General features: G+C 46.4%; 1 protein-coding gene across 6 annotated transcripts in view; it reads right to left on the reverse strand.

Moving 5' to 3' along the window:
- MFSD8 (major facilitator superfamily domain containing 8) overlaps positions 1–23,824 on the reverse strand; it is a 96,874-nt gene that overhangs the window by 46,350 nt on the left and 26,700 nt on the right. For all 6 annotated transcript variants that reach the window (XM_073572061.1, XM_073572062.1, XM_073572059.1 and 3 more), the window contains exons 2-4: positions 23,136–23,220; positions 20,814–20,899; positions 758–801 (exon numbers count right to left, since the gene is read on the reverse strand). In XM_073572061.1, coding sequence (XP_073428162.1) covers positions 758–801; positions 20,814–20,899; positions 23,136–23,197 — 192 coding nt within the window. In that variant the 5' untranslated portion in view covers positions 23,198–23,220. The remainder of the gene's footprint in view (positions 1–757; positions 802–20,813; positions 20,900–23,135; positions 23,221–23,824) is intronic.

The raw sequence follows: 23,824 nt of genomic DNA on the forward strand, positions 1-23,824 counted from the left end.
GCAGTGGTATAAAATGTCAATCGCACAAAAATGTCTAACTCCTTAAAGAGGACCGCTCACGTGCCATAAATATGTAATGGTTTTATATGGGCCGCTGTTCTCCTGAACCTGGAGTTGTTTTCTTTTTGTTATTGCGCCTCTTCATTTGTGAGATACGGCCCCTTTCTCTTATTATATAAATATAATACTTTAGCCAAGTGGACATGATTCTAAACGCTTCTCTGTCTGACATCATCTTGCTCACTTGGATAAAAATATAAGATTTATATACAGACAAAAGGAATGGAGAGGCACAGGAGTAAAAGAAAAGCAGGGCAAGATTCAGCAGAACAGCGTCATTTACACCAAATAAAAAAAAAATACATATTTACGGCAAATAACAGACCACCCACTGTCTTACAGGCTGGTGGTGTCAAACCTTAGTCTACAGTGACATCAACTGGCATTACTGCAGCCGAGGGGGGTTAAAAAGGTTGTCCACCTGTCGGTAGCATCAGCCCTTCTAAGTGGTGTATATGGGCTAATAGATCATAGAAAGTAAACCATGGTCACATTTAACGCAGTAAAAATCAACAGGTTTTTATAGCATTTTTGAAAAATCTCATTAAAAAATACATTGTGAACGTATAGTGCAAAAACTGGCCCATTGGTACTTTCTTTTTCTATAGGTTTTTTTTTCTACTGTTTTAACCCCCTGTGGTTTTACTTACCTAATAATTCGTTGGCAGTATATTTCCTACAGGCCAAGAACACTCACCTTTTGAAGATACGGCCAAATTGACGTCACCACGATTGAAAATCCTGGGGAAAAAAAATATCATGTTCTCATTTCATAAGATATAAGAATAAATCCAGTAGTTTTCAAATATTAGTAAATACAAAAAGTCAGTGTCATTTTTTTTTCTCCTCTGAGACATGTCGAGTGTAAGGGTCCTGTTTCACATAGCAACGCACCAGCGATCCCGACAGCGATACGACCTGGTAAGGATCACTGGTGCGTTACTACATGGTCGCTAGTAAGCTGCCAAACAGGCAGATCTCTTCAGCGACGCAGCAACGATCCGGCGATCCGTATAACGACCTCGGCGGTCGTTGGGACCTTGTCACACAGCAGCTTTTCTGATGATTCCCGCCTGCGACCCTGAGTTCTGCGTCGCCGACGAGGTCGCTCGTCGGCGTCAAACACAGCGATGCATGCTGGCCAGCAGGACGCCGACGATGAAAAAATGGCCCAGGACATTCGAGCATGATCAGCAATATCCAGCGGGAGGCCGGTCGCCGCTATGTGTCACATGTAGCGAGATCGCTGGCGACGTCGCTGTTGCGTTACAAAATCGGTGACGTATCAGCGATCTTGCTATGTGAGACGGGGGCTTAAGTGTACGGAGTGGGGGTAGTCATGCGGCTGATAACTACTGCGATTGGAGCTAGCTACAAAAGAACTAGTTAACCCCCTAAAATTCCACAGTCACCATTTACTAGGCCATGAATGTAGTTCTCTAGAGTAATCACACGAACCCACACCTGATGGCACAGTGCTGCTGAAGGCAAGGCAGAATAGTATTACAAATACTGTACCAGTGATCAACGATTCGAACTAAGAAAATATCACATCATATTTTAGGGCACAGTAGCTCAGTTGTTATCACTGTAGTTTCGCAGTGCTGGGGTCCTGGGTTTAAATCCAACCAAGGACAACATCTGCAAGGAGTTTGTATGTTCTTCCTGTATTTTGTGGGTTTCCTCTGGGTACTCTGGTTTTCTCCCATTATAATTATTACAGTTATTGTGTGTATTGGAACAACACAAAAAAAAAAAGAAAAGAGAAAAAAAAAAAAAAAGGCAAACTTAAAATAATTTCACACAAAACCTCCAAAATGGACCGGACAAAATTGTTGTGATGCTCAATTTAATATTTGGTTGCACACTCTTTCGAATAAATAACTGCAATCAATCACTTCCTAAAACCATCAACAAGCTTCTTACACTTCACAGCTGGTATTTTGGACCACTCTTATTTTGCCATCTGCTTCGGGTCTCTCATGTTTGAAGGGTGCCTTCTCAACAGCAATTTTAAGATCTCTCCACGGGTATTCAATGGGATTTAAATCCGTACTCATTGCTGGTCACTTCAGAACTCTTCAGTGCTTGAATTTCTTTTGAACTTGATGGGGGCTGCTTATCCACCATCCGAACTATCCTGCATTGCAATTTTCATCAATTTTTCTCTGCCATCCAGGGAGATTAGTTACAGTGCCACGGGTTGTTAACTTCTTGATTATGTTGCGCACCTTGGACAAAGGAACATCAAGATCTCTGGAGATGGACTTGTAGCCTTGAGATTGTTGATTGTTTCAACAATTTTGGTTCTGAAGCCCTCAGACAGGTCAAGACTCCTCAGTCTGTTCTCCATGCTTAATGTGGCACATGCAGACACACTTCTCTCCTTTTTTCTGGTTTCCAGTGTAATTTCCATATTGCCCACACCTGTTACTTGCCACAGGTGAGTATCAATGAGCATCACATTGTTGAAACAAAGTTGTTTACCCACAATTTTGTCCAGCCTATTTTTGAGGAAGGTGTGAAATTATGTCCAATCCGCCTTTTTTGCTCTGGTTTTTTTTTGTGTGTTGTTCCAATACACACAATAGATATAAACATGTGTATAACAAAATCTGTGTAATTGCAATCATTTTCTTGGAGAAATACTTCATTATCTAGAACATTTGCAAGGTGCTAACACTTTTCGCCATGACTGTACACCAGGGGTCTCAAACTCGCGGTCCGCGGGCCAACTGCAGCCCTCAGGACAATAGTTTGCGGCCCTCACCTCATTGGCCCTCCGGACAAAAGTTTGCGGCCCTCACCTCGGCCGGGATCACACATGCGAGAAACACGGCCAAGTCTCGCATGTGAAATCCCAGTCACACGTAGTACCACTCATTAAGGTCATGAATATGGACGCCACTCCACTCTCATAGGCGTGGCGCCCATATTCATGAGCTTAATGAGCAGTTCCACGTGACGTGTGACCGCGCACTCATACAGGAAGATGTCGGCACTGGACCATCGGAGCTGCAGCAGGAGGAGGCGAGTATGATGATGGCTAGACAGTCACAGCAGCCTGCTGTCAGCAAGCAAGGCGTATGAGTCACACTCACATGCAGCAAGAGCAGCCGAGCAGGGACCGGACCGCGCCACAGACTCAGGTGCGCTGGGTTCAGAATGAGCGGTGGGGCGGTGCGGTATATTGCTCTCGGAGGCGGGACATCAGCCGGCCTTATTGCGAACTTGCGCCATTACCCCGGGCTCAGAAGCGGAGGCTGCTGCGGAAATTGCTGCTCAGCGGGACAGAAAAAAAGCGGAAAAGCCGCATCGGCTAACACTGAAACAGTGACACCAAGTAGAATTATCTATTACACAGCCCCAAACATGTTTTTTTCAAAGCCTCCAGTGAAGAGAAAGGTTGGTGATGAGCACAGACAATTTCAGAAAAAGTGGGAAGTGCAATATTTCTTTGATGAGCACAGGGGCATCCCGACGTGTCTTATTTGCACAGAGAAAGTTGCAGAATAATAATGACATTTCTCTAGTCAGCAACTATATGTGGTTTCTTCAGTCTTCTATATCTGCTGTATTATTATCATTTTCATTTTATTTATTACTGATTAATTTATTTTTTTTCTTATGATTTTGTTAATTTTTATTTTTTAACACAAAATAAGATGAAAAAATAAAGACATTTGATAACATTGGAATGTTTTTGTAAGAGCTTTTCTTGTGGTAAACTTGATGCGGCCCAGCCTCACCCAGATTCTACCTCCAGCGGCCCCCGGGTAAATTGAGTTTGAGACCCCTGCTGTACACGATTAGCAACATAATATGGGCTCAGGGAATAACGTTAAAGTAATTTTTACTGCACAACTAATGTCATAAAAAGAGAACTAAACTAAACAGCGATTTAGATGAAGCATGCATGTTCAATACGTAAAAGAAATATATCAAAGTTTATTGTTCATTAACATTAGCCCGCTTCTCCTGGGTAACTGACTATGTTACCCGCTGGATCATGTGCCTGTGTGAAGCGTGGGGTAAGCGCTGGCCTCACTGCATCAAGACAATGACGTGCACCTGGATTATCGGCCAATACATCCGGTAATTAAGCTTACGGTACTATTTAAACTTACTCTCACTGCGCTTACTGCCCTCCAGACGAAACCGTAGGCAGCGTGTAACGCGCGTCAAGGTGATTTCTCTGCCCAATTATTACAATGGCGACAAGTAATGGTTATTATAACAAACATATGCCTGGCTGCCTTTATTTATAACTTTACGTTATTACTATTCATGTTATTTATCTTACTGTGTTATCATATGTGATGATTTGCATATTACTACACTTTATAAGGCACACTGAGGCTAGCAGAATCTTTGTGATATTCTTTCCACACATAATATCTTTTTGAAGCAGTCATTTTTGTTGAGTTTACAAGTCATGTGAACAGTTACCGTATATACTCGATGAGGGGCAGACCCGGACGAGGGAAGAGGGGGCCGTGCAGACCAGGACGGGGGAATGAGGGGGCCGTGCAGACCAGGACGGGGGAATGAGGGGGCCGTGCAGACCAGGACGGGGGAATGAGGGGGCCGTGCAGACCAGGAAGGGGGAATGAGGGGGCCGTGCAGACCAGGACGGGGGAATGAGGGGGCCGTGCAGACCCGGCTTATACTCGAGTCAATACGTTTTCCCAGTTTTCTGTGGTAAAGTTAGGAGCCTCAGCTTATACTCAGGCCGACTTATACTTGAGTATAAACAGTAATTATTGAGAGTATCTTGATTCTTACAGCTACATGTTCAATTCTTAGGTTATTCAATATTACGGCACCTAGCTACATGTTTTTCTCTGAATCTCCTCCAGATGTATATATGCATTGTTCTCTTCATCCTGTCCATTTGTATTTTATATATGCAAATGAACAATTTACATAGATATATTTCTATTATGTATTGCTCATGCATTCTCCCACTATATCGCTGTAGGTTTAGTTGCAGTAGTTTAGGAGGGGGTCATCCTTTGTCAGTGAGGAATTTTTTTTGTATAGTTGTAAAAAGAGAAGACTGCTTAAAAATGGTGTTTTGTGGACCAGTTTTCGATTAACAGTTTGTTGTAGCAAGGTGCACTAAATTCATCAAGGAGGTGTACACCTCCTTCAGCTGCTGCGTGCCCCAGCAAGGAATTTACTTCATTCAATTCTCCACCTGGCTCCTCCTCTTTCTCTCTTCTGACATCCCCACCATCATCATGGGGGACTTCAACATCCCCATTGACACCCACCAGCCAGTAGCCTCCAAACTCCTGTCACTTACCTCATCCTTTGGACTTAAGCCCCCGTCACACATAGCGATCTCACCAGCGAGATCGCTGTGTGTGACACTGACCAGCGACCGGCCCCCCTTCGGGTTATCGCTGATCGTCCTGGAACAGCCAGGACATTTTTTTTGATCGCTGGTCTCCCGCTGGCCAGCACGCATCGCTGCATGTGACAGGTGGGAGACGAGCGATCAGCGCGCTGGTAACTAAGGTAAACGCAGGGTTTCTAAGCACCGGGCAGTGCTTAGAAACCCGATGTGTACCTTAGTTACCAGCGCGCTGATGCAGGGAGCTGGTAACCAAGGTACACATAGGGTTTCTAAGTGACGCATGCCCCTTAGAAACCCGATGTGCATCTTAGTTACCAGCTCTCTGCATCAGCGCGCTGGTAACTAACGTACACAGCGACGCCGCGCTCTCGGCGTCGCTGGTGCTGATCGCTGGTGAAGCTGCCTGTTTGACAGCTCACCAGCGATTATGTAGCAACTCACCAGCGATCCTGACAAGTTGATATCGTTGTCGGGATCGCTGGTGAGTCGCTATGTGTGACGGGGCCCTTACTCAGTGGTCCTCCACAGCCACCCACACAGATGGACATACATTAGACCTCATCTTCACCCGCCTCTGTTCCCCATCTAATCTCACAACCTCTCCCTTCCCCCTATCTGACCAGCATCTACTCACCTTCTCATCCTTGTCCTTCTCACCTGCCCACCCATGTCCAGCCACTAGCACATCCTCGCAGAAACCTCGCACACCTAGACATTCACAGACTCTCAGCCTCTCTTCTACCTCTGTCCTCCATATCTTCACTCCACAACACGGTAAGTGCCACCGCTTTCTACAACGCCACCCTCACATCAGCCATAGACTCAGTCGCTCCTCTCATGCATGGCAAAGTGCGACAAACCAATAGGCAACCCTGGCACAACCTCACCAAAAAAACTTCGACAAGCATCCAGGGTCGCGGAGCGGCGTTGGAAGAAAACACGCCTGCCAGACGACTTCACTGCTTTCAAACAAGCTACACTTGCCTTTAAACCAGCCCTCACCTCTGCTAAACAGGCCTATTTCACAAACCTTGTATCTTCATTGTCCCACAACCCAAAACAACTGTTCAGCACATTTAACTCTCTCCTCCGCCCACCACTGCCACCTCCAACCAGGGCTGTGGAGTCGGAGTCGGTGCTCATTTTGGTGGAGGTGGAGTTGGAGTCGGTATAAAATGGACCGACTCCAAAAATATATAATAAATTGGGTACAGTAGTTCAATGCAGAATGTGCTGAATATTTTTTCATAGGAATTTGGGAAAGTTATGAAATGTCCTATTAATGGCTGTTCTATTCCTGATCTAAGGCTACATTCACACACAGCGTTTTTGCTGTGTTTTTGAGGATACATTTTTCAGCTCCAAAAGCAGATCAGCTTTTTAAAAAACAGCATCACCTGAAAGGTTTTTTCTAATAGATAATGTTTTTAATAGCAAAAGCAGATTAGAAAAATGCCACACAAACTGACATACTCATTCAGCCCAAAAACGGATCCTCACAAAACGTTGTGTCTGAATGTCACATCTTGAAAAACATTGATTTTGCTGGGATGCCCAGAGTCACTGCATATTACTGCAAAAAACGGATCCGCAAAAACGCTGCGTGTGAATCATGGCCGTAGCCAGCGAGGGGCAGGGGGGGCAGCTGCCCCCCCCCAGAAGCACGCACCTATCAAAACTCACTTGTATGCTGCAGTGCTCCCGTCCTGCACCGGCTCCAGACTGCAGGGGGCAATCTCCCCTCCTCTGTCCTGTCTTCTGCCATCTTCACCAGAGAGAGGAGGGGGAGGGGTGCCTGCCCTGCACAGGATCCAATTCCTGGGCCCCGAGCTGGAGAAAGTGAGAAAGTTGTGCACACGCTGCAGCTGGCAATAAAGCCCCCGTTACACACTGCGATATCGCTAGCAATATCGCTGTAAAGTCACCGATTTTGTGACGTTGCAGCGATATTGCTGCATGTGATACTTACCTCCGACCGCTCCCCCGCTGATTATCGCTGATCGCGCGAGAAGCTGGATCATTTCTCGTCGGTCACTTCCTGCGGCACTTCCTGCTGTGACAACGAGCGACGCGTGGAGCCGGGTGGGAGGACGCAGGATCGCCGCCTCTGACAGGTAAGTAGCGACCCCCCGTCCCCTGCGATGTCGCTGTGAGATCTGCCTGTTGGGCAGCTCACTAGCGACCACCTAGCGATGTACCAGCGATCCTGACCGCGTCATATCGCTAGTCGGGATCGCTGGTGCATCGCTAGGTGTAACGGTACCCTAAGAGACAGTCTGCAAGAGGGACAAGCTGGAAATCTGATTGGAAAAGTGAGGAAATTGGTTATTACCGCCAGAACCCCTAAAATTGATTCCATCTTGAAGAGACGTGCTTAGGGGTAATTGTCGATCAAGCCACTCGGTGGGGCAGCACTTATTTAATGATTGAGCGATTGCTTGAACTAAAACCGTTTCTTATAGATATGGCGAACCCTCAGGTAACCCTAAATGAAGGTCAATGGACACAGGTGGCTGAATTGAAGGCATTGCTTAACCCCTTCCTGCCATCCGACGTACTATCCCGTCCACGGTACCCGGGCCCGTATGACCAGGGACGGGATAGTACGTCGGCGCGATCAGCGGCGCCCACGTGGTGAGCGCCGCTGATCGCGGCCGGGTGTCAGCTGATTATCACAGCTGACACCCAGCACAATGTGTCAGGGGCGGTCACGGACTGCCCCCGACACGTTAACCCCTTGCACACCGCGATCAAACACGATCGCGGTGTACCGGGGGTTAAAGGGAAGCATAGGCAGGGAGGGGGCTCCCTCCGTGCTTCCCTGAGCCCCCCACGGTAGCGCAATGTGCAGCGCTGCTGCGGGGGACTCCCTTCCTCCAGGCCCCCGAATCCAAGATGGCGACGGGGGCCTTCGGGGGCCTGCGGAAGCTGGCTTCCTCAGTGCCTGCAAAGCGCAGGCATGAGGAAGCCTTCTGCAGTGCCTGTGTCAGATCGCTGATCTGTCACAGTGATCTGTGATGTGACAGATCAGCGATCTGTCACAGGACAGTGATGTCCCACCTGGGACTATTTAATAAAGTAAAAAAAAAATAAAAAAAAGTGTAAAAATAATTTAAAAAAAAAAAAAAATCGCCAAATAAATTAGAAAAAAAAAAAAAATATTCCCCCAATAAATCCATTTTTTGGAAATAATAAAAAAAAAAAAACAATAAAAGTACACATTAGGTATCGCCGCGTCCGTAACGACCCGCCCTATAAAACTGTCCCATTAGTTAACCCCTTTAGCGAACCCCTTAAAAAATAAAAATAAAAAACGAAGCAAAAAATAATGATTTATTATCATACCGCCAAACAAAAAGTGTAATAACGAGCGATCAAAAAGACGCATATAAATAGCCATGGTACTGCTGAAAACGTCATCTTGTCCCGCAAAAAACGAGCCGCCATACAGCATCATCAGCGAAAAAATAAAAAAGTTATAGCTCGCTGAATAAAGCGATGCAAAAATAATTATTTTTTATATAAAATAGTTTTCATTGCATAAAACCGACAAAAACATAAAAAACGACCTAAATGAGGTATCGCTGTAACCGTACTGACCCGAAGAATAAAACCGCTTTATCAATTTTACCGCACGCGGAACGGTGTAAACGCACCCCCCCCAAAAGAAATTCATGAAACGCTGGTTTTTGTTCATTCTGCGTCCCAAAAATCGGAATAAAAAGCGATCAAAAAATTTCACGTGCCCGAAAATGGTACCAATAAAAACATCAACTTGTCCCGCAAAAAATAAGACCTCACATGACTCGGTGGGTCAAAATACGGAAAAATTATAGCTCTCAATATGTGGTGATGCAAAAACTATTTTTACAATAAAAAGCGTCTTTTAGCGTGCGACAGCCGCCAAACATAAAAACCGCCATAAATAGTAAATTAAACCCCCCGTTATCACCCCCTTAGTTAGGGAAAAATAATAAAATTAAAAAAATGTATTTATTTCCATTTTTCCATTAGGGTTAGGGCTAGGGTTAGGGGTGTGTTGGGGTAGGGTTAGGGCTAGGGTTAGGGCTAGGGTTAGGGTTAGGGGCGTGTTGGGGTTCGGGTTGGAGTTAGAATTGGGGGTTTCCACTGTTTGGGCACATCAGGGGCTCTCCAAATGCAACATGGCGTCTGATCTCAATTCCAGCCAATTCTGAGTTGAAAAAGTCAAATGGTGCTCCTTCCCTTCCAAGCTCTGCTATGCGCCCAAACAGTGTTTTACCCCCACATGTAGGGTATCAGCCTACTCAGGACAAATTGCAAAACAATTTTTGGTGTCCAATTTCTCCTGTTACCCTTAGGAAAATAAAAAATTGGGGGCAAAAATATCATTTTTGTGGAAAAAAATGATTTTTTTATTTTCACGTCCGAGTGTTATAAACTTCTGTGAAGCACTTGGGGGTTCAAAGTGCTCACCACACATCTAGATAAGTTCCGTGGGGGGTCTAGTGTCCAAAATGGGGTCACTTGTGGGGAGTTTCAATAGTTTAGGTACATCAGGGGCTCTCCAAACGCACATGACACCCGCAGACCATTCCATCAAAGTCTGCATTCCAAAACGTCACTGCTTCCCTTCCGAGCCCCGACGTGTGTCCATACAGTAGTTTTCTCCCACATATTGGGTGTCAGCGTACTCAGGACAAATTGGACAACAACTTTTGGGGTCCAATTTCTCCTGTTACCCTTGGGAAAATGAAAAAATTGGGGACTAATTGATCATGTTTGTGGAAAAAATACGATTTTTTTATTTTCATGCCCTGGCATTATAAACTTCTGTGAAGCCCTTGGGGGTTCAAAGTGCTCACCTCACATCTAGATACGTTCCTTAGTGGGTCTAGTTTTCAAAATGGGGTCATTTGTGGGGGGTTTCCACTGTTTAGGTACACTAGGGGCTCTCCAAAGGCAACATGACACCCGCAGACCATTCCATCAAAGTCTGCATTCCAAAACGTCACTACTTCCCTTCCGAGCCCCGACGTGTGCCCATACAGTAGTTTTCTCCCACATATGGGGTATCAGCATACTCAGGACAAATTGGACAACAACTTTTGGGGTCCAATTTCTCCTGGTACCCTTGGGAAAATAAAAAAGTCTTAGTTACTCACCGGTTAACGGTATTTTTCGGAGTCCATGACAGCACCACCTGAGAGAGAGGGGATCCGCCCTTTAGGAACAGGAAACCTACAGATACAAAAAGGGTGGCACCTCTCCCACGCATCAGTTGGATTACAGAGCACAAGAGGACTTCCAAGGTTAATGCATGATTTATGTACAGTATTCTTTACAATTATAAACTTTTATCACCAGTGAGCATACAAGAAATACACGTGCACACCCCAATTAAATTTAAGGGAGGGAATATACGGGTGCTGTCATGGACTCCGAAAAATACCGTTAACCGGTGAGTAACTAAGACTTTATTCGGTCGTCCATGACAGCACCACCTGAGAGAATCACAGAGAGTAATCACTACTTTAGGGGGGGACTACAGCCTGCAAAACCCTGATACCGAAGGAGAGGTCTGCAGAGGCACCCAAGTCTAGCCTATAATGACTATAAAAAGTGCTCGGAGAGGACCAAGTGGCCGCCTTACAAATCTGGTCGATGGAGACTTCCGATCTCTCGGCCCATGAGGTCGCCATGGCTCTGGTGGAATGCGCCTTCAATTTCTCCGGAGCTACTCTACCTTTTGAGGTATAAGCTAACGAGATTGCTTCTCTAACCCATCTGGCTAGAGTACTTTTGGACACCCTAAGACCTTTCCTAGGGCCTTGGTAGGAGACAAAGAGGGCATTGTCCTTCTTCCAGGGATCGGTAGCCGCTAGATACTCTAAGAGGCATCTCCTAACATCTAAAGTGTGTAGCTTCCCCTCCTTCTCATTAGATGGTTTAGGGAGGAAGGATGGGAGGACTATTTCCTGCGACCTATGAAAGCTGGAGGCTACTTTTGGTAAATACGCTGGGTCAGGTCTAAGTATTACCCTATCCTCTTTTACCTGAAGAAAAGGTGGGCGCCTAGACAATGCCTGAATGTCGCTTACCCTACGGGCTGACGTTATGGCTATCAGGAAAGCTACCTTGAGGGACAGGCTCCTAATAGAGGCTGACGAGATGGGCTCAAATGGCGCTTCTGTCATAGCTGTGAGGACTAGGTTCAAATCCCATGGCGTGAGTCTATTCTTTACTATTGGTCTGGACCTACTTGCTGCTTTGATAAACCTATTGACCCAGTAATTAGCCGCGATGTTGCAGCTAAAGAGGGCCCCTAAGGCAGATACCTGTACTTTAAGGGTACTGGTGGAGAGACCAGGTCCAGCCCTTTTTGTAAAAATTCCAAGATCTGGCCTATAGGGACGGAATCGTCATTATTTATATTTGAGCTTTGGAGGAATCTTTTCCAAATTCTGACGTAAATCTTAGTTGTCACCACTTTCCTACTTTTTAGCAGAGTGTCAATTAGGTCTGGGGAGAAACCTTTACCCCTTAGGAGTGACCGCTCAAATTCCACGCCGTGAGATGTAGGCCAGCCACCTGAGGGTGGAAGACCGGGCCCTGGGACAGAAGGTCCGGGATGTCCGGGAGAACCCAAGGATCGTCTATCGACATGATCCTGAGGTTCGAGAACCATGCTCTTCTGGGCCAGAACGGGGCAATGACTATGACTCTTGCCTTGTCCTTCCTGATCTTCCTCAACACCAGAGGAAGTAGAGATAGGGGAGGAAAGGCATAGGCTAGCCTGAAGTCCCATTTTATCAGTAGCGCATCTACTGCCAGAGGAATCTCCCTGGGGTTTAGGGAGCAAAACTGTCTCGTTTTTGAGTTCTCTTTGGTAGCGAATAGATCCACCTCTGGTTGACCCCATCTCTGTACGATCTGAACAAAAATGGAGGTGTTTAAGGTCCACTCTCCCTGTTTTAACAGATTGCGGCTTAGGAAATCTGCCGCGACGTTTTCTTTCCCTCTTATGTGAAGAGCCGTGAGAGATAAAAAATGCCGCTCCGCTAGCTGGAACAACTGTCCTGCCACATTCATCAGAGTTTTGGATCGAGTTCCGCCTTGGTGATTGATATAGGCCACGGCCACTCGATTGTCCGAGAGAACTCGTACGTGATGGCCCTGTAGATACATAAGGAGCTCTTTAGCTGCGTGTGCTACCGCTGTCAATTCTTTAAAATTAGAAGACATTTGTATTTGATCCCGTTCCCATAGGCCCTGGACCAGAATTCCCTCCATATGCGCCCCCCAACCGGAAGGACTTGCATCCGTGGTGACCACGCGGGTAATGTTATACTCCCAAGGGACCCCTCTAGACAAGTTATTTCTTTCTAGCCACCATTCCAGGGACTCTATTGTGTTTCTGGATAAGGTCAGTCGACCTTCTAAGTTATCCCCAAGAATCCTCTGATACCACAAAACTTCGCCCTGTAGAGTTCTCGTATGAACTTGGGCCCACTGGACCGCGGGAATGCAGGACGAGAGGGAACCCAACAGGGACATGGCTTTCCTGAGGGACATGGAGGGGTTGTTGAAAGCGTTCAGGACCCGGCCATGTAGGTGCAGCAGCTTCTCTGGGGGCAGACGGCATTCCTGTTTTTTAGAATCTAGGGTTTAGGCCTAAAAATTGTTGAATTTTTAATGGCTGCAAACGGGATTTTTTGATATTAAGTAACCATCCCAACCGCTGTAGAGCTGCCGTTGTTTTCTGTAACTGTTCTAAACATTGCTCGGCTGAACTGCCTATTATAAGGAGGTCATCTAGATAGGGAACGACTAGAATATTTAATTCGCGCAGATGGGCCATCACCTCTGCCATCACTTTGGTGAATACTCGGGGTGCAACTGCCACCCCGAAGGGTAAGGCCGCGTACTGGAAGTGCTGGATTGACCCCTCCAACTGAACCGCCAGTCTAAGGAAAGGTTGGTGAGCTAGACATATGGGTATATGGTAGTACGCGTCTTTCAGATCTAGGACCACCATGAAGGAGTTTTGAAACAGCATTTTTATTGCGGTGTTAATTGTTTCCATTTTAAATGGTCGAACGACCAGAAATTTATTGAGGGCTTTGAGATTAAATATAGCCCTAAATGAGTCGTCCGGTTTACGGACCAAGAACAGGGGGGAATAGAAGCCTTTCCCCTTCTCTTCCTCTGGAACTCTCGTCAGGACTTTTTTGTCCAGTAGCTCGAGGACCTCGGTTTCCAGGGCAGCCTGTTCTAGCGGGGAAGATTTGAGCGGAGTTACCTTGAACCGGTCTTGGGGAACGCAGGAGAACTCTAGGTGCAGTCCTGTAGCTATTACCCCCAGTATCCAGCTGCTATTTGAGATTCTGGCCCAGGCCGGGTAGAAGGCAGATAATCTTCCTCCTACCGGAGCTACTAGTCATTGGGGCGGTTTCTTATTATCCCGTGATGGACCTTCTTGGCGCCCCCCTCCTCCGAACATGAAGCCCGTACCTCTGGTTTTCTTGTTGTCCCATCTGTTCTGATCTCTGGCCTGCCTCCTGCGGGAATACCCTTTCCTAGAAAAGGGACGTCTCCAGGATATATTCGGCAGACTCGGAAATTTCTTTTTCTCGTCCCCGGCTTTCTCTAACAGTTCGTCTAGGACGGGGCCGAACAAGTATTCACCCTCACAGGGGATAGAACAGAGACGGGACCTGGCTTGGATATCTCCCGGCCAGCATTTCAACCAGAGGGCTCTTCGGGCCGAATTAGACAAGCTTGCAGACCTGGCCGCCATTCTTACAGAGTCTGCCGAGGCATCTGCCAGAAAGGCAGCAGCATTCTGGATAATTGGAAGAGACTTACGGATGGAAGCTTGCGAGGTCCCATCCTTTAGCTGGGAGTCCAATTGATCCAGCCAGACCATCATGGATCTGGCTGCGCACGTGGCTGCTATTGCTGGCCTTAGGGCGCCTGCTGACATCTCCCAAGTGCCCCTTAAAAAGGAATCTGCCTTTTTATCTAGGGGGTCTTTAAGGGAGGCCATATCGTCGAAGGGTATAGATGACTTTTTGGAGGCCTTAGCTACCGCGGCATCCAGCTTGGGGGGCCTTATCCCATCGACTTACTATTGGGTCCTCAAAGGGGTACCTCCGCTTGAAAGCAGGCGGCATAGAACCCCTTTTTTCCATTTTTTTCCACTCCCTGTCTATCAGGTTCTGGACTTTTTCGTTTAACGGAAAGGTCCTTTGCTTTCTGGGGTCTAGACCCCCGAACATAATGTCCTGAGCAGACAGTTCTGTCTTTTTTTCTTCTACCCCCATGGTTGACCTTATGGCTTTAATTAATTTATCCATATGGTCCAAGGGAAAACAGAACCGGCTGGAATCTTCTTCGGAGGAAGAAGAGGAGGCCGAGGACTCTGAGGAGATATCTTCCCTCCTAGGGCCGACTGAAGAGTCTGAGCCTGAAACAGTAGCTCTTTTTGAAGAATCTTCTTTTGATAGGGCTTTTATTTCCGTCCTGATTAATTGCCTCAGGTCCGTAGCGAAGCTTGGAGCTTCTTCCGCTACCTGCATAAATAGGGAAGAGTGTAAGAGTCTGATACTCCACTCACGTTCTACCCCTCATCTCCGTCCCTACCGTCTGTCTCACGCAAGACTGACATAATCTCTTAGGGTGACCATCTGGTAAGGGGCAACTACAGAGGGCACATTCCTTGTGCTTCTGTGTCCCTGTGGCCTTCTTCCCCTGAGAATCAAAAAAATATAAAGGGACACTGCATCAGGGTACATTCTCGCAGATCTCTTACCCTTGCAGACGAGGATAGGTACCGGATCACGGGGGGCTGCAGGAGGATCCTTTGGCCTAGAGGAACTACTGTGGCTCTGTCTACTTCCTTCCTTCCGCCTCTTAGGCTGGTCACTGGGGTGCTTTGCCACGGGCTGCACCTCTTGTGGGTCCATGGGGGCTTCTGTTGTGTCCATCGCTGGCCTCCAGAAGCACCTCAGCAGCGATGCCTTCTGCATTAAGAAGGCTCCCCCTCCGGATCAGCAGGAACTGCGTCCGGTGTTCGGGCCCCCCATTGGACCGCTCTGCGATCCTCCCCCTCCCCTTCAGGCCCGCCAGGCGGCGGGCGCGCATCGGCGCGTGTCCTCAACAACCGGAAGTCGACCGGCATCCGACTTCCGGTTTCGGCGCTAGGCCCCGCCCCCTCCGCCGCGTCACTTCCGCCGCGTGCGGGGACGCGCCAAGGGGCTAGCACCGCGCCGCCGGCTCGGAACCGTCGCTCCCTTGTGGGACACCGCCGGCGGCGCCCACCGCCCGAACGGACCGCTCCGGGGAAGGAGACACAGGGGGACCCCACTTACCTCACCGGTCCCATGGAGAAGGCATCCGCCGGACCCTGTCTCCGCCTGCTCTTACCACTGCCGTGGAAATCCTACCCGGACCCACCGTGGCGCATCCAGGGCTCCCAGCGGGACCGAGGTAGGAGAACCCCCCGCTACCTGAGCCGGTCCGCTGGCCTGGGTCTTCAGTTATCCATGACGGATGATCTGTAGGGAGTTCTCTCCTTGTTAGGAACAGGAAACCAACTGATGCGTGGGAGAGGTGCCACCCTTTTTGTATCTGTAGGTTTCCTGTTCCTAAAGGGCGGATCCCCTCTCTCTCAGGTGGTGCTGTCATGGACGACCGAATAAAATGGTGACTAAAAGATCATGTTTGTGGAAAAAATACGAATTTTTTTATTTTCACGCCCGGGCGTTGTAAACTTCTGTGAAGCACTGGGGGGTTCAAAGTGCTCACCACACATCTAGATAAGTTCCTTGGGGGGTCTAGTATACAAAATGGTGTCATTTGTGGGGGGTTTCCACTGTTTAGGTACATTAGGGGCTCTCCAAAGGCAACATGACACCCGCAGACCATTCCATCAAAGTCTGCATTCCAAAACGTCACTACTTCCCTTCCGAGCCCCGACGTGTGCCCATACAGTAGTTTTCTCCCACATATGGGGTATCAGCATACTCAGGACAAATTGGACAACAACTTTTGGGGTCCAATTTCTCCTGGTACCCTTGGGAAAATAAAAAAATGGTGATTAAAAGATCATGTTTGTGGAAAAAATACGAATTTTTTATTTTCACGCCCGGGTGTTATAAACTTCTGTGAAGCACTGGGGGGTCAAAGTGCTCACCACACATCTAGATAAGTTCCTTAGGGGGTCTAGTTTCCAAAATGGTGTCATTTGTGGGGGGGTTCCACTGTTTTGGTACATCAGGAGTTTTCCAAACGCGACATGGTGTCCGATCTCAATTCCAGCCCAAAATGTCAAATGGCGCTGCTTCCCTTCCGAGCTCTGCCATGCGCCCAAATAGTGGTTTACCCCCACATGTGGGGTATCAGCGTACTCAGGACAAATTGCACAATAACTTTTAGGGTCCTGTTACCCTTGGAAAAATAAGAATTGAGGGTGAAAAGATCATTTTTGTGGAAAAAATATGATTTTTTAATTGTATGGCTTTATGTTATAAACTTCTGTGAAGCCCATGGGGGTTCAAAGTTCTCACCACACATCTAGATAAGTTCCTTAGGGGGTCTAGTTTCCAAAATGGTGTCATTTGTGGGGGGTTTCCACTGTTTTGGTACATCAGGGGTTTTCCAAACGCGACATCGTGTCCGATCTCAATTCCAGCCAAAAACGTCAAATGGCGCTGCTTCCCTTCCGAGCTCTGCCATGCGCCCAAATAGTGGTTTACCCCCACATGTGGGGTATCAGCGTACTCAGGACAAATTGCACAATAACTTTTAGGGTCCTGTTACCCTTGGGAAAATAAAAATTGGGGTGAAAAGATCATTTTTGTGGAAAAAATATGATTTTTTAATTGTACCGCTGTACGTTATAAACTTCTGTAAAGCCCTTGTGGGTTCAAAGTTCTCACCACATATCTAGATAAGTTCCTTGGGGGGGTCTAGTTTCCAAAATGGGGTCACTTGTAGGGGGTTTCCACTGTTTAGGTACATCAGGGACTCTCCAAACGTGACATGGCGTCCAATCTGAATTCCAGCCAATTTTGCATTGAAAAAGTCAAACGGCGCTCCTTCCATTCTGAGCTCTGCCATGCGCCGAAACAGTCGTTCCCCCCCACATATCAGGTATCTGCGTACTCAGGACAAATTGCACAATAACTTTTGCAGTTCAATTTCTCCTGTTACCCTTGGTAAAATAAAAAAAATTGAACCTGAAGTATTTTTTTTATGAAAAAAAGTTAGATGTTCATTTTTTTTAAATATTCAAAAAAAATTCCTGTGACTCACCTAAAGGGTTAATAAACTTCTTGAATGTGGTTTTGAGCACCTTAAGGGGTGCAGTTTTTAGAATGGTGTCACTTTTGGGTATTTTCTATCATATAGACCCCTCAAAGTGGCTTCAAATGTGATGTGGTCCTAAAAATAAAATGGTGTTGTAAAAATGAGAAATCGCTGGTCAACTTTTAACCCTTATAACTTCCTAACAAAAAAAAATGTTGGTTCCAAAATTGTGCTGATGTAAAGTAAACATGTGGGAAATGTTAGTTATCAAGTTTTTTGTGTGCCGTATCTCTGTGATTTAAGGGCATAAAAATTCAAAGTTGGAAAATTGCGAAATTTTCAAAATTTTCGCCAAATTTCCGTTTTTCTCACAAATAAACGCAAGTTATTTGAATGAAATTTTACCACTAACATGAAGTACAATATGTCACGAGAAAACAATGTCAGAATCACCGGGATCCATGGAAGCATTCCAGAGTTATGACCTCATAAAGGTACAGTGGTCAGAATTGTAAAAATTGGCCCGGTCATGAACGTGCAAACCACCCTTGGGGGTGAAGGGGTTAATCACCCATTTACCGTGACTAAAAAATTACACGTTTAGAGAGGTTGTTCTCTAGCCTTAAAATTATTGGGTCAGATTTGAGGTCATCTATGAAGGAGGATCTGATGGAGGCAATCCTATTTCTTAGAACAAATTCATAAGCTGCACAAATGTTATTTAGTTTGTTTTTGTTGAAAACTTGTCCATGCTCAACTTTCCTCCCACCTCTCATCTAACTCCCTCCTTGACATCCTGCAATCTGGCTTCCGCCCCCACCACTCCACTGAAACTGCCCTGACCAAAATTACTAATGACTTACAGCCAAAGCTAACATACAGTTCTCCATCCTCCTCCTTCTCGACCTGTCCTCTCTGCCTCTGACACAGTTGACCACTGCCTACTGCTACAGATTCTTTCTTCCCTTGGCATCAAAGACCTTGCCCTGTCCTGGATTTCCTCATACCTTTCTGACCGCACATTCAGTGTTTCCCACTCCCACACTACCTCCTCATCCCGCCCACTCTCTGTTGGAGTCCCCCAAGGCCCTGTCCTAGGACCCCTACTTTTTTCCATCTATACTCTTGGCCTAGGACAATTCATAAAGTCCCATGGCTTCCAGTACCACCTGTATGCAGATGACACTCAGATGTACCTCTCTGGCCCAGAGATCAACTCTCTGCTGTCCAGAATAACAGTGTCTATCAGCCATATCCTCCTTTTTCACCTCTCACTTCCTAAAACTCAATGTAGACAAAAGTGAACTCATTATCATCTCACGTATCTTCCCTACCCGATCTATCTATTATGGTAAACGGCATCACGCTCTCTCCCACACCTGAAATCCGCTGCCTCGGAGTAACTCTCGACTCTGCCCTGTCCTTCAAACCACACGTCCAAACTCTTGCCACCTCCTGTCGCCTCCAACTCAAAAATATTTCCAGAATCCGTCCCTTCCTCAGCCCTCAATCTACTAAAACTCTTGTACATGCCCTCATCATCTCCCGCCTTGACTACTGCAACACTCTCCTTTTTGGCCTCCCTGCTAACTCTCCTGCACCACTCCAGTCTGTCCTCAATTCTGCTGCCCGACTAATCTACCTCTCTCCTCGCTACTCCCCTGTCTCTCCCCTCTGCAAATCCCTAACGAATCCAGTTCAAACTACTAATACTGACCTACAAAGCCATCCACAACCTTTCCCCTGCCTATATCTCTGAACTAATCTCCCAATATCTTCCCTCACGTAATCTTCTATCCTCCCAAGACCTCCTACTCTCCTCCACACTTATTCGTTCCTCACACAACCGCCTCCAAGATTTCTCCCGAATATCCCCTATCTTAAGGAATTCCATGCCTCAACATGTCCGATTATCCACCACCCTCGGATCCTGCAAACGGAACCTCAAAACCCATCTTTTCAAGAAAGCTTACAGCCTGCAATAACCATTCTGCCGCCTCACCACCACCTGAGCTGCCGCCTCATCACCACCAGAGCTGCGGCACCCCCGACCTTCTGTCTCTTCCCCACTATCCCGTAGAATTTAAGTCCGCAAGGAAAGGGTCCTCTCCTCTCTGCACCAGTCTGTCATTGTAAATTTGTTTACTGTTAACGATATCTATAACTTTGTATGTAACACCCCCTTCTCATGCACAGCACTATGGAATTAATGGCGCTATATAAATAAATAATAATAATGGCTGGAGTACATTTTTGTTGCACTTTTCACCACTTTTGTGGCAAAAATTATGAGGCGTTTTACCGCCATGCTGCTTCCTGCAGAAGTTCCAAAAACGTCAAAAAAGTTCAGCAGTTCTGGTGCCGTGAGGATTCAAAAGTCTGAAGTCACAGAGTGAGTGCTAACTTTCTTCACAAACCTGGACAACCTCTTAATTTCTGCTCCATACAAAGTGAGAAAATTAAAGGGAATCTGTCTCCCTTGTTTTGGACTATGAGCTGCCGTCACAGTCATCGAAAAAAATAGTTAGATTATGTCCGATGGGTGTCACCGTCCTGTCCGGCGCCTCCCATCTTCTAACGGTGGCGTCCTCTTTCCTTCCTGTCGTGGCTCCTGCGCAGGCGCACTGCAGAGCAGAATACTGCAGTGAGCAGGGGCCGGACCTCTCCCGGCGCCTGCGCACTGCAGGACTTTGCTCTGCCCTCAACAGGGCAGAGCAGTGCGCCTGTGGCGGAGCCACGACAGGAAGGGAAGGAGAGGACGGCATTGTATGAAGATGGGAGGCGCGGGACCGGACAGCGACACCCATCGGACCAGATGCAGCGGTGAGTATAATCTAACTTTTTTCTTGTTTCAGATTACATCTATCTACAGAATGCTGTAGATAAGCCCCTGATCTCGGTGCCAGCAGCTAATAGTCCAAAAAAGGGTGACAGATTCCCTTTATTATAAAATAATAATAATGAGCAGAATTGACTTTGGCCCTCCACGACAGTCAAGGTTTGTCATGTGGCCCCTGGGAAAATTAATTGCGCACCCCTAGCCTACAGCATTCTTAAATCAAAAGCAAACCAGAAATAAAGTTAGGAAAGAAGTACTCGCCCACACTGCTGAGGAACATGGTGAGGTACATGACTCGGATTGACCGCCATCTGCTTTTATGTTCCAGTTGTGTTTCTACAATGAATCTGTAAAAAAAAAAAATAAATAATAAAAAGAATGTAAAATGATGCTTAAAGGGAATCTGTCATCAATTTTTTTGCCTAGCAGCTGTGGCCACCGGCATCAGGGGCTTATCTACAGCATTCTGTAATGCTATAGATAAGCCCCCAATGTTACCTGAAAGAGAAGAAAAATGAGTTAGATTAAACTCACCCAGGGGCGTTCCGGGTCCGGAGGGAGTCGCGGTCCGGTCCGACGCCTCCCATCTTGCAGTGATGACGTCCTCTTCATTCCTGGCCGTCGCGGCGCAGGCGCATTGCTCTGCCCTGTTGAGGGCAGAGCAGAGTCCTGCAGTGCGCAGGACCTCTTCTGGCACCTGCGCACTGCAGTAATCTGCTCTGCCCTCAAAAGGGCAGAGAAATGCGCCTGCGCCAGAGCCGCGACGGCCAGGAATGAAGAGGACGTCATCGCTGCAAGATGGGAGGCACCGGACCGCGACTCCCTCCGGACCCGGCACGCCGCTGGGTGAGTATAATAACTCATTTTTCTTCTCTTTCAGGTAACATTGGGGGCTTATCTACAGCATTACAGAATGCTGTAGTTAAGCCCCTGATGCCAGTGGCCGCAGCTGATAGGAAAAAAAATTGATGACAGATTCCATTTAAGTCATAGGATATAGAATAAAACAAAAATGTTCTCAAATTCCCATGGGTTTTACTGGACACTACTTTGGGATCTCTCAATTGGGCTGCAATGTAAGACAAGTACCTACAAGTAAGCGGCTATATATTCCTTATTATGAAAGCTTGTGATCGCGACAGTCTCAGTACACATGGAGGATCGTGACCGAAAACAGCCGTAAGGGCACATGGTCAGTGCTTTATTTTAACAGTACGTTCACACTGAGTTTTCTGGAGGAGTCTGTAGGACCAGGTCCGTTGTGAAAACCTCCTGAAAAAATATTAAAAACTAGAAAGACTCTTCGTATTTATTTCTATTGAAGAACCGCTTGCAGGTCACACATTCCAACTTTATAAGGAATATTATTAGCTTCAGTTTTCCAAAGACGCCAAACCTTTAAAAGAAGTGAATGAACCATTCTTCAGGCCTTTTCTGCTATGAAGCCGCTCCATATTTTATAATAGAAGTCAGTATGAAGGCTCAAAGGACGCCTCGGTATTTAGGTATTTTTTAGCATTCTGTAAACACTTTTTTTAATTCTTCACCTCATTAAACGTTGGCATTTTATTCTTAAATGGATTTAGAAAACAGGAGTCCATTGCCATAATACTGAGACATTAAATGGTTTACAGAAGACACTAGCATAAAACGTCTAGCGAACATCAAACATGAGGAGTATGGATGAGCGAGTATACTCGTTGCTCGGGTTTTCCCGAGCATGCTCAGGTGTCCTCCGAGTATTTTGACGTGCTCGGAGATTTAGTTTTCGTTGTCTCAGCTGCATGATTTACGACTTGTAGACAGGCTGGATACATGTGGGAATTCTCTAACAAACAGGCATTCCACACATGTATTCAAGCTGTCTAGCAGTCGCAAATCATGAAGATAAGACGAGGAAAACTAAATCCCCGAGCAGCCAAAGTACTCGGAGGACACCCGAGCAACGAGTATACTCGCTCATCACTAATGAGGAGCAATTCCTGAAGGGTCTTAGGTCATGTTTACACGTGGCGTTTTTGCTACGGTTTTTATGCAAATTTCCAGCTGCATTTTTTTTCAGTACCAGCAAAGTCTATGACATTTCAGAAATCTCATGCACACACAGTGGGGTTTTTTGTCCTCACGATTTTGTGCTTTGCTTGGTTTTTGCAGAATGGAGCATGTCACTTTTATCAGTGTTTTTCACCCAATGAAAGTAATTGGTGGGGCAAAAATGCTGAAAAAAACGCAGGTATCAGGTTTTGCTGCATTTTGTGTACAAAACCTTATGAAGTACAATATGATTTCTTTCGTCACTAAACTTTATCGGCACGCACAAGAGATAAATGGAGCATGACAAACACGCAAGCGACACGCAAGAAAAGACAAACAAAACCTGCTTTTTTTCCTGCAGCTTCTTAACTGCAAAGACATGTAAACTGTAAAAACATCACGTGTGAACACAGCCATACTCGGGGAAAAAACATGCAGTTTTTAGCCGCCTCAACAAAAAACTTGTGTTCCTTATAAAGATATACGAGAACAAACAGTTAAAGTGAGAAACGCCGCAGGCCTAGGAACGCCATTGCTTCGTGAACTTACCCAGGATCTGAGGATGGCAGCAATGGTGTGCACTGATCGTCCTCATCTACCACGGACGCCATGGCATCTACCAGAGGAGCCTTCTCTACACAGGAAGAACAATGAAGCAGAGACAAATGACCACAAACAGATGAACATTACCCAGGGAACAACACGGGGGGCAGAGAATCATTTAGAGAAGCAGCTGGCTCCCCTGTCATGTACCCATCAGCAGCGTGCTCGGGGCATGGACAATACGTGCCACTAGTTCAGATTTCTTTCTTGTAATTGTGGTAGCGTTTGGCCATCTTGGTAGGGTCAGGCTATTCCCTGTTCTCCATGTGAAAAACAAAAAAACAAATATCCTAAAAAAGTAAAAAATAAATTGCAAAAATTGCATGAAGGTAGTAATGCTATTACTGGTGGTTCAGTCCCTCGGTCCTTGTTCACATTTACGTCACTTGACAAGTGGAAAGGTTTTAAGTACAAGAGTTAGGACTGTCCCACAAGGGTTGCCGTGACGTGGCGGGATGGCTTGTACATTCTTTGGATCAAAATTATGTTTACGAAATACCCTTATTATCATTATTACCTTCATGCAATTTTTGCAATTTATTTTTTACTTTTTTATTTTCGGATGTTTGTGTTTTGTTTTTGGTTTTCTCTGTGTAAAGGTCATGTGTTTATATGCATTTACATTTTGCATACAC

This window comes from Dendrobates tinctorius, unplaced genomic scaffold (genome assembly GCF_039654945.1).
Source record: "Dendrobates tinctorius isolate UK_male_01 unplaced genomic scaffold, ASM3965494v1 ptg000030l, whole genome shotgun sequence".
Taxonomy (NCBI): Eukaryota; Metazoa; Chordata; class Amphibia; order Anura; family Dendrobatidae; genus Dendrobates; species Dendrobates tinctorius.